Below are 14,693 nucleotides of genomic sequence, written 5' to 3' on the forward strand. Positions count from 1 at the left end.
GGGCTCACACATGCATTGTTATTTCTATTCAATCCTATGGAGTTTGTACTCTGCAATTCTACATTGGCCTTTGAATGCTGCATAATCCCCCCCGCCCCCCAGTTACATTGGTGATGCAGCATCAATGCATGTTGCATCCCCAACCATATGTAATCTTCCAAACCAAGTACAAGTCTGTCCGATGGCTCAGAGAACCTTCCTAGCACTGGCTTTGTAGTACATCAGGATTTCTGCGTGTCAGAATCAACAGGAAAAGCATTCAATCATCTTCCAGAGACGCATTCCAGGATCCGAGAACGCTTGGATTGGTCGGCTGTACTATGTGAAGGTTTAATCTACAACTGGCTGTAATGCACCTTTACAGGAGGAGTTGCAGTATTCCACCAACATACCGTTTTATCCTCCCTGAAAAGCCAGCCGGTCTGGGCACGTGAAAAGGTGATGGACTTTGTAGACAGGGTTGCTGAATAGATATCGCTACTCATTAAAATATCCACCTCCTCCTCAGTCTCCATTTCAGATTCCTGCTAAGAAAGGGTTGGTCAATTCAGGACACGACGTGGCACAAAATGCAGCAAGGTGAAAGGTTTATACGGAGTATACGGTGGGGTATACACGGTTAGATTGTTTTTCATTCATCCTTCGGGCTGTTTAGCGTGGCCGGAAAAAAAAAAAAAAAAAAAAAAAAAAAATGACACTGCGGCTTTTGTATTTTAAATGTCGTCACCACTGGCAGCCAGAATACCCCAACACTGCCTGTATCTAAATGGATGCAGACACTTGAGCCTACAATTTACTGCCTGGATCCTTTAAATCAAAGCACGTCGCTCATGAGACGCCAGACAGGACCACCCACTACATGTGGATTTAAAGCCGGGTCATCAACAACTGGCCAAAACTTGCCCAGTGTATAGCCAACTGGCCATATTATGTGAATTCCATCCGGTCCCTCACAAACTGGCTGGAATGCACACAGCGGGTGCTGCTGGCGGCAGCCTTTGGCTGACATCTCTTCATCAGCTGATCGAAGGAGCTGGTCAGAAAATCTTCAAAATGAACAGAGCGGCCAGCCAATAAGCTGCTGGCCCTGTTCAGGTATTCCGACAGAAGCCACTGTCAATACAAAAGAAACAGCGGGGAATCCTTGATCAACACTGGTAAGGGGACAACGCGAGCAAAACATTACACAAAGGGGGCAATAGAGCACAATAGAATCCATCACCTTGGAACTAAAACCTGCGTTCAAGAATATAGTTTATCAGACCAAGGAGGACCGAGCATTGCACTGTGGGAGGTAGATGGAAGGCCAATGATTCAGCTGCACTCTGGAATATAGAGGAAATGGGGGGGTCTGGAAGGCTCTATAGACACAGAACAGTATTGCCATGCAATACGGGTATACAAACACACCTCCAGTGCTCCTGTCAGCCCATCAGATTTGTCTGTTTTGGTGACAGTTTTGGGGGGTTGGATCCTTAAACCTGATATGCGTGATATATGTTATGCAATATTGAATTAAACTTGCCAGTACAAAGGGGCATTAAACTCTTCCTGAAAGCCAGGAAGTACACAGTATGCTGTACGTCAGAACTTAGACAACCCCCATCAAAGTATACTGGGGGCCTCAATAGCTCTGAGCTCCCATAATGCAGCGGGTGCACCTATCAGGGAGCCATTTTCCATCACGCTTGGCTGCACTTTTATCAAAGGTTCAATTAAATCCTTTGCAAAGTTTCTTTACAGTATGCCTGCCAAACACCAACAAATAAACCATCATGGTTGCTCACGAGCTGCTTCTGAACCTCTGGGCAGCACAGTGGCTTAGGGGTTAGCTGGACACTATCTGCATGATTTTCTTCCAGGTACTCCGGTTCCCTCCTACACACCAAACACATGCTTAAAGGACAGGTTCACACCATAACTGCGTGCGTCTGCACAGCTGCAGTGCGATCCGTTTGACGTTTTTTTTTTTGTTAAAGCTTAAAATGGGTTTTCAGTTGGTCCAGTGCGTTCATGCGTTTTGATGCATTCCGTTGTGATCAGGTGCAGCTAAAATGAGACAAGCAGTATTTTTTCGGACTGCAATGGTTTGAACAGCGCACCAGAAATCCCATTGGAAAGCATTGCGACAAGATTTTCATCCAGCTGCCAAACTAAATGGACCGCAGCACAACTGCATCTGCTGTGAACTAGTCCTGAAGGTTAACTGGCTCCTGTCTAAATTGGCCCTCGTATGTATGCATGGGAGATGGGGAGCCTAGTCAGTTCCTTGAGGGCAAGGAATGAGGTGAAGGTACACTATATAAGTTGCTGTGTAAATTGCCGGCGCTATATAAAACACACTATCCATGTTTCCAGGGGCCAGTCAGTGCCTAAACCCCTGTATGAAATCCCTTACTGTAATCCAGCCAACTCGACAGGTTCTCTTTAACTGTAGAAGTTAACAGGAAGCCTTGAAAACAGAAGGCTGCAACAGATAAAACGGATCTCTGGGCCAGAAGTGGGTTAGTGGTCTATAGAATTAGAAGTGGTCACTGCTCATTTCCCTTTAAAGACTTACCTCATGATGTATTCTCTGGTAAACTTTTTGTTCGTTGTCTAAAACTACAAAAGATTCAGAGGGAGGAGCATCGCCGTTGAAGATGAAGCTGAGGTCCCCTCGTTGGCACTTCATGTCGGTGAAGTCTATGAGAGTGGTGTCAAGCCTGCAACAGGAAACAATGCGGATGACTCAGCCAGCCAATCAAGACAGTCCCAACAACTTGAACCATATGGACATTCTGCTACAATGTGTTGCATCACTTATGTTTAAGACACCACGAGGGGAAATGTATTCCTAAATCAGAACTAACTTCCTGTCCAACTTAACCGAACACTACCAGGGGAAAAAGATAATGCAAGTTTGACCACAACCTGTAGACATAGTCCTATCTTTGTTGAAAAAAACACCCAAAAAACATGAAATTGTGATCAACTCATGGCAGAGGAAGTGCATGCATTCTTTTGCCCACTTCCCTTGACCTAACTGTACCCCCCCCCCCCTTCCCACAGATGCATCCTCCCCTTGATCTGACAGCCGTGGCCTCCAGTCTTTGTTTACATCCAGCAGCACAAGTCTCACTATAATGGTTGTACCTCTACGGGGTGCTGTCCTGAGGCCTGTGAGGATTAAAGACCATCCCATAAAAGTCTATGGAGCTGTTGTGCGGACAGGACAGCGTGACTTGCCGTGCTGGGTGTAAACAGCAGAGTGCAAAGTGCACTTTTTGTTTTAAAGAGAACTGTAAGGCACCAGAATGAATTCATAGTTCAGCACCTCCGGTATGTGCAATAAAAACCTTTGTGATCTTTCACAATAAAATTGTGAAAGTACCAGAAGATCAACTTTTAAAATTAGGTCAAATGACCACGTTCCCCCCACCCCCCATTTTAAAACCTACAGCCTGACTGCTGAGATTGAGTGAAAATGCGATCTAAGCGTTTTATCGCAACAGCTGAGCAGGATACCAACTGGCTGATACATGAAGAATTATGTGCCTTAGTATGCTATCACAGCCGCTATTCTGCAGGCATCATAGAAGTATAAGAAATAACGAATGCTATAAAAACTGTGTACAGGACCTTAACACAAATTATTCATAAGCATTAAAAAGAGAACTATGGGGTCAGGGTTTTCCCCATAGTTCTCCTAAGTGTCACGGGAGGACACAAACTAGCGTTCTCCTGTGACCCAAAGCTCAGTATACTGCAAGCTGTAGCTCGCGATATACTGAGACGCCGCAGCCGGGACGGATCCCAACAATACTGTCTGGATCCACCCAGCTGCGTGAGTGACAGCTGGTTCTGCCTATCCAGAGGCAGAGCTAGCTGTACCCGCCCCCTCCCCCGTCCGTTCCGCCAGTCAGCGCTGGACTATCAGAGCGGGGAGAGGATTCCTGCAGGAAGCGGTGAGTGACAGTCACGGCTCTCTGCAGGGATAGATCGAGAAGTGAGGGAGCGCCGGTATGCGTTCGCTCACTTCCCGATCTACTGAGTAGACGTGTGACAGTTTCATTGTCACACGTCGGCTCAGATTATGAGGTGAGGGAAAAATCACTCGCCTCATAGTTCTCCTTTAAAGCTGAACGGCAAGCAATCAGCAAAAAAAGACAATATAAGGGAGTGGATTTACCTTCCATGATGTGTATATCTGTCCTTCCAGTCCTGAGATTTTACACAACTCAGCTACACAGCATGGCCCTGTCTGGCAGGGAAGGAGACCTGAATTTTTCTTCTACTGCAGTTAAGTTATAAATTCAGGTCCCGCCACACTCACCCCGTGACTGCCAGTACAGCAGCAACAGGCTGTTAGCTCATCACTCCATCACACTGCTCTCATCCAATCAGCATGTTCATTGTTAGCACATGAGCACTGCTGCATAACCGATGGGCTCCTTGCGCTGTCCCTCTCCAAAAGGTGCCCATACACTGGTCCAAGTTATCCCAGTTTTTAATGTACTGGCCGAAAATTCACACAGTGTGCGGGGCTGTCGGCTCCCTTTCAGCCGTCATTCCTGGATCAGCTGCTCATAAGGAGCCTGCTGGAAAATGTTCCATCCTTCAGAGCCGGCAGCCAATGAGCTGCCCGCTCTCATCGGGTATTCCGACAGGTGCCGGCAGCAAAGTAAACTGTGGGATTCCTCAATTGACGTGCTGTGTTGGCGGAATCGGGTCCATTTATTTCGTTCTACCCGTGAGTTGAATGAAAGAAAATGGATAGGTGTATGGCCAGCCCAAGTCTGAGCTCTGCTATACAGGGGGATTTTGCCTATACAAAGTACAATTCATGGACTTGAATTAAAGCAGTTCAAGGAAGAACTCTGGGTAAAGGTGCCCACACACCTTACAATTTATCTGCAGATTTTCTGTGGTCAGATGGAAAAAGTGCAACAGATTGGCCCAGGTGGAGATTACTCCATGCACACAGTTTAGCGTAGATGGAGGAATCTGTTGCACCTTTTCCATCTGAACACAGAAAGTCTGCAGATAATTGTAAGGTGTGTGGGCAGCTTAAGGGGAAAAAAAAATATGAATATATATCTATATCTTTCCCTTGTACTAGGGGGATACCCCCACACTGCGAGGGTTAAGTGCTCATGTTGTCTAGGGGGCTGTAATAACACGGACATACTAACCTGATCTGTGGTCCCTGCAGCCTCTTCTCCCCTGAGGTTTGGTGATCTAAGGACTGCTGACGCTGTCATGTCTTTTGCAGGTCCATGGACTTGCATTAGGATGTGAGGAAGCCGAGGGACAGAGCGGAGAGGGAGAGAGCTGACCCCCACAAGACAGAGGATCGGGCGAGTAGATTTTATTTGAGCCCCCTAGACAAAATGAGAATTTAACCCTTGCAGTGTGGGGGTAGCCCGACCGCAGCAGTATGTTTTCTCTTAACCAGATTTCTTTAAAATGCTTTTATATGTGCCTGGAGTTCAGCTTTATATAGACATAGGTTGGAATTTCCTTGTGCTTGCTTTAGACTTTCTACACCAGTGCTGGTGAGCTCGCTTTCCGATAAAAAAGTTTAAAGTCAGAACCTTTGTGGCTTTTAGGTTTCTGCATTGGTGCCTTTGCTGGGATGTGACAGCCCAGAAGCCACACGCCGTGATACACTGCCACTTTAAGGCCTTGCGTGTAAAAGCTCCAACAGATGTCAATACTTCACACATTTCTAAAATAGTTTATTATATGGAGATTCAGTACATCAGTTCTACTGTAAACAGCGTGCCGCACTTCACAAAGGAACTCTACCGTATATTCTGCAAAGACCTTTTCGGGTTCCAGTCTGAAAACCTTCCCCCTTGCCGTGTCCTGTTCTGAACCCCTTGCGGATCAGCTGTTTACCCTGCGCGCTGCCAAGCTGCTCCAAGGCTAACCGAGTTTGGCAAAGATAATCAGCTTTCTTCAGGCGCCAAAATCCTTTCCAGTGCAGGCGGTGTTACACTGGGTCAGTCCGGCCTTGCAGCCACTCACCAGCACTGGTAACAGATTATTATTCTATTGTTGGGGAATCAGGACAGGGCAAAGTTTACCATGATTTCTATTATAGTGAAAAGCTTCTTTAAAAACTTTCCACTTACATGTTAGCTCTAAGCTGTGTTAACAGTGTTACTGGGGAGGATTAAAAGTCATGAAACGGCTGAAGTGCTTAAAGCTGAACTCTGATATGAGCAAATATTGTCCCCATACAAGATCCATGTGGAGTCTTCCATGAATATTGGTGAGCTGTGTGCATTTCCTCCAGATCTGTGCAGTAATCCAGGGTGGGACTTGGAGCTTCCTGTAATAGTCCTGTAATAGACTGCTGCTCTTTCCTTGTGCAGGGTGACTGGTCTGGTCCCCGCCCCCTCCTGTAATAAAGGCTCGTCACTGCTGCTCTCTCTCCTTGTGCAGGATGACTGGTATAGTCTCCGCCCCCCTTCTGTAATAAAGGCTCGTCACTGCTGCTCTCTCCTTGTGCAGGATGACTGGTCTTGTCTCCGCCCCCTCCTGTAATAAAGACTGCTCACTGCTGCCCTCTCTCCTCGTGCAGGGTGACTGGTCTGGTATCCGCCTCCTCCTGTAATAAAGACTGCTCACTGCTGCCCTCTCTCCTCGTGCAGGATGACTGGTCTAGTCTCCCCCCCCCCCCCCCCCTCCTGTAATAGACCGGTCACTGCTGCTCTTTCCTTGTGCAGGGCGACTGGTCTCGTCTACGTCCCCTCCTGTAATAAAGACCAGTCACTGCTCTCTCTCTCCTCGTGCAGGGTGACTGGTCTGGTCTCCGCCTCCTGCTGTAATAAAGACCGCTCACTGCTGATCTCTCTCCTAATCTTTTATACAGACTTTAAAAATGTAAAAATTTAATTTTTTACATTACTTTAACATCGGCAGCTTTCATTAAAATACCTGGTGACCCAGCTGGGTCCTTGCTCAGGTACTTCACCCATTACAGGGCTCTGTCCCTGGCTTCCTATGAAGACTAGTGGCCTTTTTAGGACACTACACAGGCACGGTCCACTGTTGTCACCATGAGGAAACCCACCCTGAGAAATGCCATGCAGACATCACTAGAAGGCGAGTAGACGGGAAGTGGTTACAAAGCAGCTGCAAGAGATTTGCTGCACTGAGCTGTAACAAAGGGAGTTGAAATGCACAGGGGTTCATCAAACTAATTGTCACTCAGTTGCAATTTACACCTAATTAAAACACAATGTTCTCCCTAATGCTCTGCACATGGCCTGGTCCTCTGGTCACAAGACCTCACCTGGGGGGCTCAGGCAATCTGAACTGGATTCATCTATTCAGTCATGGTCTAGGTTTTGGATTCTGCCAGCAGCACTGGAGGAAAGCCAGAGCAACATTTCTTCCAGGAAAGGTTAGCGTTTCAGCCCTTTAATTCTTCATTATGTATCCAACCCAGCAAGGACTTCATACAGCTACTATAGGCTTCTGAACAAACGGCACATGTACCCCAGAGGGCTGCTGCCAGATTCAAGGGGTCCCCCCTTCACTTACAATTTAGAAAAATCATGAAGCGGATCATTTTGAGTTACTTAGGAACACAAAAGGGATTCTTTGTTAAGGGATTAGATTTATATGGTACTGGTAATACAATGTACACAAATCATGCAGCACTTGAGATAAGGTGACCCATACCAGGGGGTTACTTTGTACTCGCTGGCTTCTCTAAAGGAAGTGTTTGTGTTTTATAATAAGGGTGGACCCCGGAGTCAGTCACCAAATCTCAAGATTAATAAACCGTGTAATGTTAAAGATGTTATTAGGAAGACTGTGTTAATGACAAAATATACCTCACTTAGCCCAAGAATAAAAGAGATGGACACACACCTGATATTAATACCTTGTTTATAGATCTTGCATGCATCGGAAGGCAGGATACGGGACAGTAAAGGCACTGAACAGAAAGATACGGCATTTAATGATTATAAAGAGCCAGAGTTGAACAGCATATTCGGCACCTATAAATACTCAAATCCCAAATTCCCCGCTCAACACAACCCTCCGCCCTCTGGTTCTCACTGCATGCAATTCTTGGTATACTTGCCTTTCAAATGTTTTCTGGCCCCGCAATACAAAGGATCCTTTTATCCAGCAATTAGCAGCCCCCAACAATGCAGGGAATGTTGCTGGCACCATCTCAGTTCTCTGCATCGTTGCACTGCGAGTGCAGGACGCAGTGACACCCTGCTTTCACAAGTGATGCTGATGTCACGCAAGATAGAAGACTGCCACTGGCCCACAGAGAGTCATTTGGGGGCAAAGCTGGAGAAGGGGATTGTTTTTTGAGCAACTGGAGGGGGGGGGGGGGGGGGGTGGGGGGGGGACAAATTAAGATGACAAAAATTGTTCCAAAATTATTTTAATTTCAGCCCATATAGCAAGGGAGAGTTACCCCGACTTCCGGTTCAGATGACAAGTGTCACTGAAGCAGGAAGGGGAAGTATGGCCAATGCAGATTCTGAATCCTCCCCACTACCCAAAACCCAACTCCCAGTTTATTTTTTAGTCAGTGGAAAGATTAAACACCAACACTGCAAGGGTTAAGTACTTGTTATGTTGTTTTGGAAGCTAAAATAAAGATACTCATTCGAATCTCAGACCCAGCTGGCTGCTAGACTGTTCTCTGCAGCCTCTATCCCCCTCCACTCCAACATTCTAAGGCTCCATAAGTCATCACACCCAATACACTGTACTGGACATGGACGCCGAGGGATAGTCCCATTGCCAGAGCAGAGGGGGAGCAATGCTGCAGGGACCAGTCTAGCAGCCCAGTAGGAGCAAGTGGGACCAAGGATCAAGTAAAATCGGCTTTGAGTCCCCCACATAAAACAAGCTCTTAACCCCTGCGGTGCATGGATATCCCCCACTGCAAAGGTTAAGATGTCATATGCCTGAAATTAAATATATTTAGCTTCTCAGGGTTTAGTTTAAACCGGTTACTGTAATCAAACATTTTTGATGACATCATTCCAACGCGGACTTCCTGTTCTTACCTCTTCCTCCAGAAGCATAACAAGTTATAACCCTTTGCTGGTTGGAGCCTTAAAATTAATATGTTTTGGTAGGAACTGCACATTAAACCCTGATGCCCATCACATCCATCCAGCCAGTGCTGAAGGATGCCTCGTAGATGGGCACAGTGAGAATCTCTAGGAATTCGCCAATACAAAGAAAATGGAGTTCCTCCGCATAGAAATCACACTTTTTGACAGCAGGAAATAATATCCAATTACTATCCCCAAGTGTACAGATTTTTTTTCATAATACAAAAAAACTAACATAGAACATCTCAACACTTTTATCCCAAACTCTCTCCAATTATGCTAAAATACCCCAAAATAAAAAATAAAAACTTACCCCAACTTTGAAAATCCCAGTGAAGTTCTAGGTAAAAGTCTCCCAGCTGTGAATGGAAACAAGCCAGAAATGTGATGTTATCAATGGACACCAACATACATCAGTAGGGCTGCAAGCCAACCTGGAAAAAGGGTAACGTGGTACTGAAGCTGCCATTGTTGACAGTCAGCCTCGGACAGATTACGCTTGCCATCATTTACCTCTTTCAGAGCATTTAATAGGCGCGGCCTCTTCTCCTCTACACTCTCCCTGGACTGCTGCTTCAGCTTTCTTAACAATGCTGTAACTGAAACAGAAATATTTATGAATGATACAACCACAAAACCGTGCTGGCTTCTGTTCTCCTCATCGATCTCCCCACCTTTGCATACATACACTAAGCCAAATCAATGATGCAGTGCAAGAGGGACCACCATTACAATGACTGCAGACCATCAGATCAATAACAGACCTAGCAAAACAACGTTAGGACCATTACACACCAGTCTGGCTGGGGAACACAGTTCTTATAGTAGACATCACTGGGGTCATAGTTCTTGTGGGTCCTCGTCAGGTGGATAAAAGTCCCCACATCCGGCATGGACGCCCCTAAATCCTCAATTTTATTCACAGGCTTGATATTGTTAGGAGTCATCTGGTGATTAGGCATTTTCAAGTGTTCCTACTGAAGTCTCAGGGGTCATAAACATGTGATACTGCCTGCTTTGACCCTAGGCAAAAACAAGCAGTTAACCCTTGCACTGTGAGGGTAGCCCCACTGCAAGGGTTTATAACATTTCTGACGAGGTTCGTTAACAACAACAAAAATCCAATGCCACGTACTAATGTGTATGTATGTGAGGTGTGAAAGGACCTTAGATTGTAAGCTCCTAGAGGGCAGGGTGTGATGTGAATGTACAATATATAAAATCACTGTGTAAATGGTCAACATTGTATAAATACTAGAGATGCACCGATACCGTTTTTTTTCGTATCGAGTACCAATATTTTTTTTTTTCTGTACTCGCCGATACAGAGTACCGATACTGTGTGCCCCAGTCGGGCGGCGGATCATGATCTGTTGCCCGGCTTCCCGATTGCCTGGGAAGCTGGTGTTCCATTGAAAGAAACCGGCTTCACATGCCGAGGCCGCCTGGCTACCTGACCAATCAGGAAGCCAGGCCATGAGGTGCCGTCAGGCTTCCTGATTGATTAGGAAGCCAGAAATTCTAGCAGCAAGTGAAGCCGGCTTCCTTTCCAATCAGGAAGCCGGTAGGCGGTTCATAACCCACTGCACAGCTTCCTGATTGGAAAGCAAGCCGGCTGCACGCTCCCTCGGCACTGCCGGTCAGAGGGAGATCTCTCTGACCGTATTTTTGGCATCGGAAGTATTGGAGCATTTGGGCAAGTACCATATACTTGGTATCGGCACAGATACTAGTATTGGTGCATCCCTAATAAAAACCTGTGATAAATAAATGCCTGCAAAACAGCAAATGGGGAGAGCCAGGGACCCAAAGGAGAGAGATTTAATTTCTGAAGTTGGACACATATGGTAGATTCAACTAACTGCATCTACCCGGAAACAGAAATAGATTTGGGCGGATTGATCCTTTAACCCCTTCGTGACTGACGACGTACAGTGTACGTCACCAGCATCGGGGCTGTTTAGACAGACTCCCGGTGACTTTTGCCGCCGGGACTCTGTTTAAACTTGTAGAGCCGACTGTCGGCTTTACAACAGAAGCGATCCTGGCGACTTACCTGTCGCCAGATCGCTTCTGCGTCCCGAAGAAGGGGCCGCCCCCCCCGCCGGACACCCCCGCCGTGCTTCCCGGGCTCCGTTGCCCCTCCTACGGGCCCGGGACCGGCGATCTTTGTGTCCGCGGGGAGCTGGGGAGGAGGTCGACGAACTTCCGTTCATCGATCCCCTCCCCGTTCTATGGGACCGGGAGCGATGCAGATTGCATCACTTCCGGTCCCTGGGCTGTCAGTTCTGGGCTCCTGCAGCCCAGCTATAAGCTATTGAAGTGCGATCTGCACTTCAATAGCTCATTTCCAGTGTAAAGGTGACACTGGGGGTCTTTTGGACCCACAGCATCACCTTAAAGAGGACCTGTCACCATCATCTGCTATTACATTAAAAAAAAAAAAAAAGTTTTTTCAATTAAAATGAAATAATAAATCTAATAATAATTTTAAAAAAATTTAAAAGTCCCCGGCGAGCACGCGCGTCGCCACGTAAACACGTGTCGGGTGCGCCTACACATGAAAACGACGAACGCGCTACACATGTTGAGTATCGCCGCGCACGCCGGAGTGAGAGCAATAATTCTAGGGCCAGTATTTTGGGGTATCTCTAAATTGATGACCTGTGGGGGCTTTTAAAGCGTCTTTTATTGACTTTTTGGGGTACTGCAGTTTTTCGCCGTTTCACGGTCGCACGCAATCTGTAAACTGGGCATGTTGGGTATCGTTTTACTCGTTGTAACCTCATCTTTTATATTTCATTAAAAAAATGGGTAATTTGTTGTGTTTTGGGGCATTTAATTAAATTTGTCACTAAATTTTGGGGTTTAATAAGGAGTTGCGCTAATATTGCGCAACATAAAAATTTTCAACTACCACCATTTTATTCTATAGGGTCTTGGCATTCAGAAAATATATAATGTTGGGGGGTTTTATGTCATTTTCAGGCCTAAAATGTGGAATATAACATGGGTGCAAAAAATGAAAAAAAGGGCCTCAGTCATGAAGGGGTTAATGACTTAACTGAAACGTCCATTACTGATATCAGTATAATATATAGTACATTAAAGTCACTCGGTGTAATGAGGGATACAGATGTAACAAAATTCTGTCATGTCATTGTATTGATCTGAAACCCATTAGTTATCACTGTGAGAAAAGAACGAAGGGGGGAAAGAAGAACAAACCCTGGCAGTGATACAGCACGTGCTCAGCTTCAGGCAGCATTAAGGAGACTTGACACTAGACGTCATTATTTCACAATCAGCATTTATAAAGACGAACAAACCGCAGCCAAGACCTGAACTGGTCCACTCTCCTATTTGTCTATTCCATTTATATTCAAAAAGACAGAAGAACAGGCGGCCAATGTGCTGTGCAAATCGAGAGAGGTGCTTACTCATCTGTCTGTCTCCGTAGCTGATGGCCTCAGCCAGGGGGCTCCAGCCCTGAGCGTTCTTCACCTTGACTGGAGCGTTGTGTGCCAGAAGGAGATGAGAACATTCTGCAGATACAGAGAAAAGGGAAATGATGGCCAAGTTTACACTATAGAATGGAGTTTAACCACAGGTTACCATCATTTTTTAACATAAAACAAACACATTTTGGGAACCTATTCATCCATCCCGACTGCTCCACCCCTTCCTGCCCGTTACCGCAGCAGAGCTTTACGCCCCGCTAGGCATCCTGGCAACTCTCCACCCCCCACTGCCCCGCTCAGGGGCCAGACTGATTCTCTCCTCCCCACTGGACCCGCTCCGTGTCCCCTCCAATCCCCTCTGCCGACACAGATGGAGGAGAGCAGTAGGGACTGGGGGGGAAACAGACTGAAGCTTGCAGCTGGCACCCAGCGGGGAGGAGAGAAGCTAGAGCATTTTGTCCATAGTAATGTTTTCAGACGAAGTTTGGAATTTCGGCGCATCCCTGGTAGTTAGCAGTACTAGATACACTTTAAAAACATACAGGTTGGAAAAACAATTTACACAAAGCTAGCAGTAGTCAGTCACAATCACCTGAGCTTGTTCAGCTTACCTAAACAGCTTCCTAAGTTCTGAGTGTCTGTACATACCCCGGCATTATAGACGCACGGATAAGCCACCGTAATTTTGCAGCCAATTGTTATAAATTTTGTATTATTTATTTATTTATCTTTTTACATGTTCCCATTCACAAAATAGAAATGTGGGAGGCGGCTGTGGGAATTTATGTCTTCTCTAGCACCGTCTGTACAATGCTGGCAAATGTCATCAGTTGTACAATGTCGGTCCTAACAAAGGGTTTAAGACTTGGAAGCATTGTAGGTTAGTGAAAGGAAGCTCCGCATGTCCATCACTATGAATCTCTAGTTTGAAGCATTGAATGTTAATGACAGGAAGCTCTGTCTGTCACTCAGTATGAATCTCTAGTTTCACTATCAAACTGCTCAGAGTAGTCTGCAATCTGCACAAAGGCCTTCACCAAAGTACCCATAAAAAGGTAAGACATTTTTTTTTAAAATGGATATGTTGTGTGAATAGAAAACAGTGTGGCGTTCTCAAATTTCACTTCAAAAGTGTAACTACACTTTAATTCAATCACCATGGACAGTGCAGGAACATGAGGGGACATTTGAAAGTTTGTGAGGCCACCCTGATTTGAACGGATAATCCAATGCCATGGTCTAACAATTCCATCACTGCTGCCGCATGCAAATAGCAGGCTCAGAATTTGGATTACACAGCGTGAAATCTATGGGCCGAGGTGGAACAAAGTTTTCAGCATGGATGTGTGGCCCACAGTTCTTTTGTAAAAACATCCCAAAAAAAAAAACGTTTCCGGCATCTTGCTGAATTTACAAATCAAAGAAGTCAAACTGTTCGGAAGGCGAAGAGGGGGTCCCACACAGTGGCAGATAGATGTCCCCACAAAGATGCCATTGTCTGTACAACTAGCTCTATGAAAAGACTTTGAAGCAGAAACACAAGTCACTGCAGTAAAATGACAGCGTCATGTATAAGCAGAAGGGTAAAGTCCGCTCCAGTGAAGGGGAACAGCTGCAATGGCAGCACAGTGTGATGAAGTGTAAAGATACCTCAACACCAAGAATTCTATTATTTTGTGTGGCAGAGTCAGCTGGTCTTACAGTATGTGCTTGCAGATGGCCTATTCTTCATCTCTCCTCGGAGTGGTTTTCAAACACAGGAAAGATGGCTTCCAAAACAAAGATTGCGGATATACAGCGCACACATTTTGGTGGAGGGACAATGGACAATCTATAATCTTATTAAGTCAGAAATTTCTACGGTGTTGAGGAAACATGCAGTGACCACAAACATACCAAGTAAAAGGTGGCCATACACTGTGGATTTCGGTCGGATCCTGAGGAACCAGCCACAATCAGCTGATCAAAAGGAGCCAGTTGGAAAGTCTTCGCAAGAACAGAGCCGGCAGCCAATGAGCTGCCAGAATACAAAAGAAACAGCAGGGATTCCTCCATCAACATGCTCACAGCGTTGGAGGAATCTGCTTCCCCCCCGCCCCCCACGGGTTGAAGAAAATATATAAATTATATATATTTTTTTTTTTTT

General features: G+C 45.9%; 1 protein-coding gene across 1 annotated transcript in view; it reads right to left on the bottom strand.

The window, feature by feature from the left end:
- The window catches only part of ANKRD13C (ankyrin repeat domain 13C), a 29,387-nt gene that overhangs the window by 4,976 nt on the left and 9,718 nt on the right, over window positions 1–14,693 (bottom strand). Inside the window, exons 6-11 of the mRNA XM_018576864.1 lie at window positions 12,527–12,631; window positions 9,600–9,685; window positions 9,400–9,445; window positions 7,870–7,936; window positions 2,561–2,705; window positions 393–524 (exon numbers count right to left, since the gene is read on the bottom strand). Of these exons, the coding sequence (XP_018432366.1) occupies window positions 393–524; window positions 2,561–2,705; window positions 7,870–7,936; window positions 9,400–9,445; window positions 9,600–9,685; window positions 12,527–12,631 (581 nt within the window). The remainder of the gene's footprint in view (window positions 1–392; window positions 525–2,560; window positions 2,706–7,869; window positions 7,937–9,399; window positions 9,446–9,599; window positions 9,686–12,526; window positions 12,632–14,693) is intronic.

This window comes from Nanorana parkeri, unplaced genomic scaffold (assembly GCF_000935625.1).
Source record: "Nanorana parkeri isolate BGI_ZX_2015 unplaced genomic scaffold, ASM93562v1 scaffold79, whole genome shotgun sequence".
NCBI lineage: Eukaryota > Metazoa > Chordata > Amphibia > Anura > Dicroglossidae > Nanorana > Nanorana parkeri.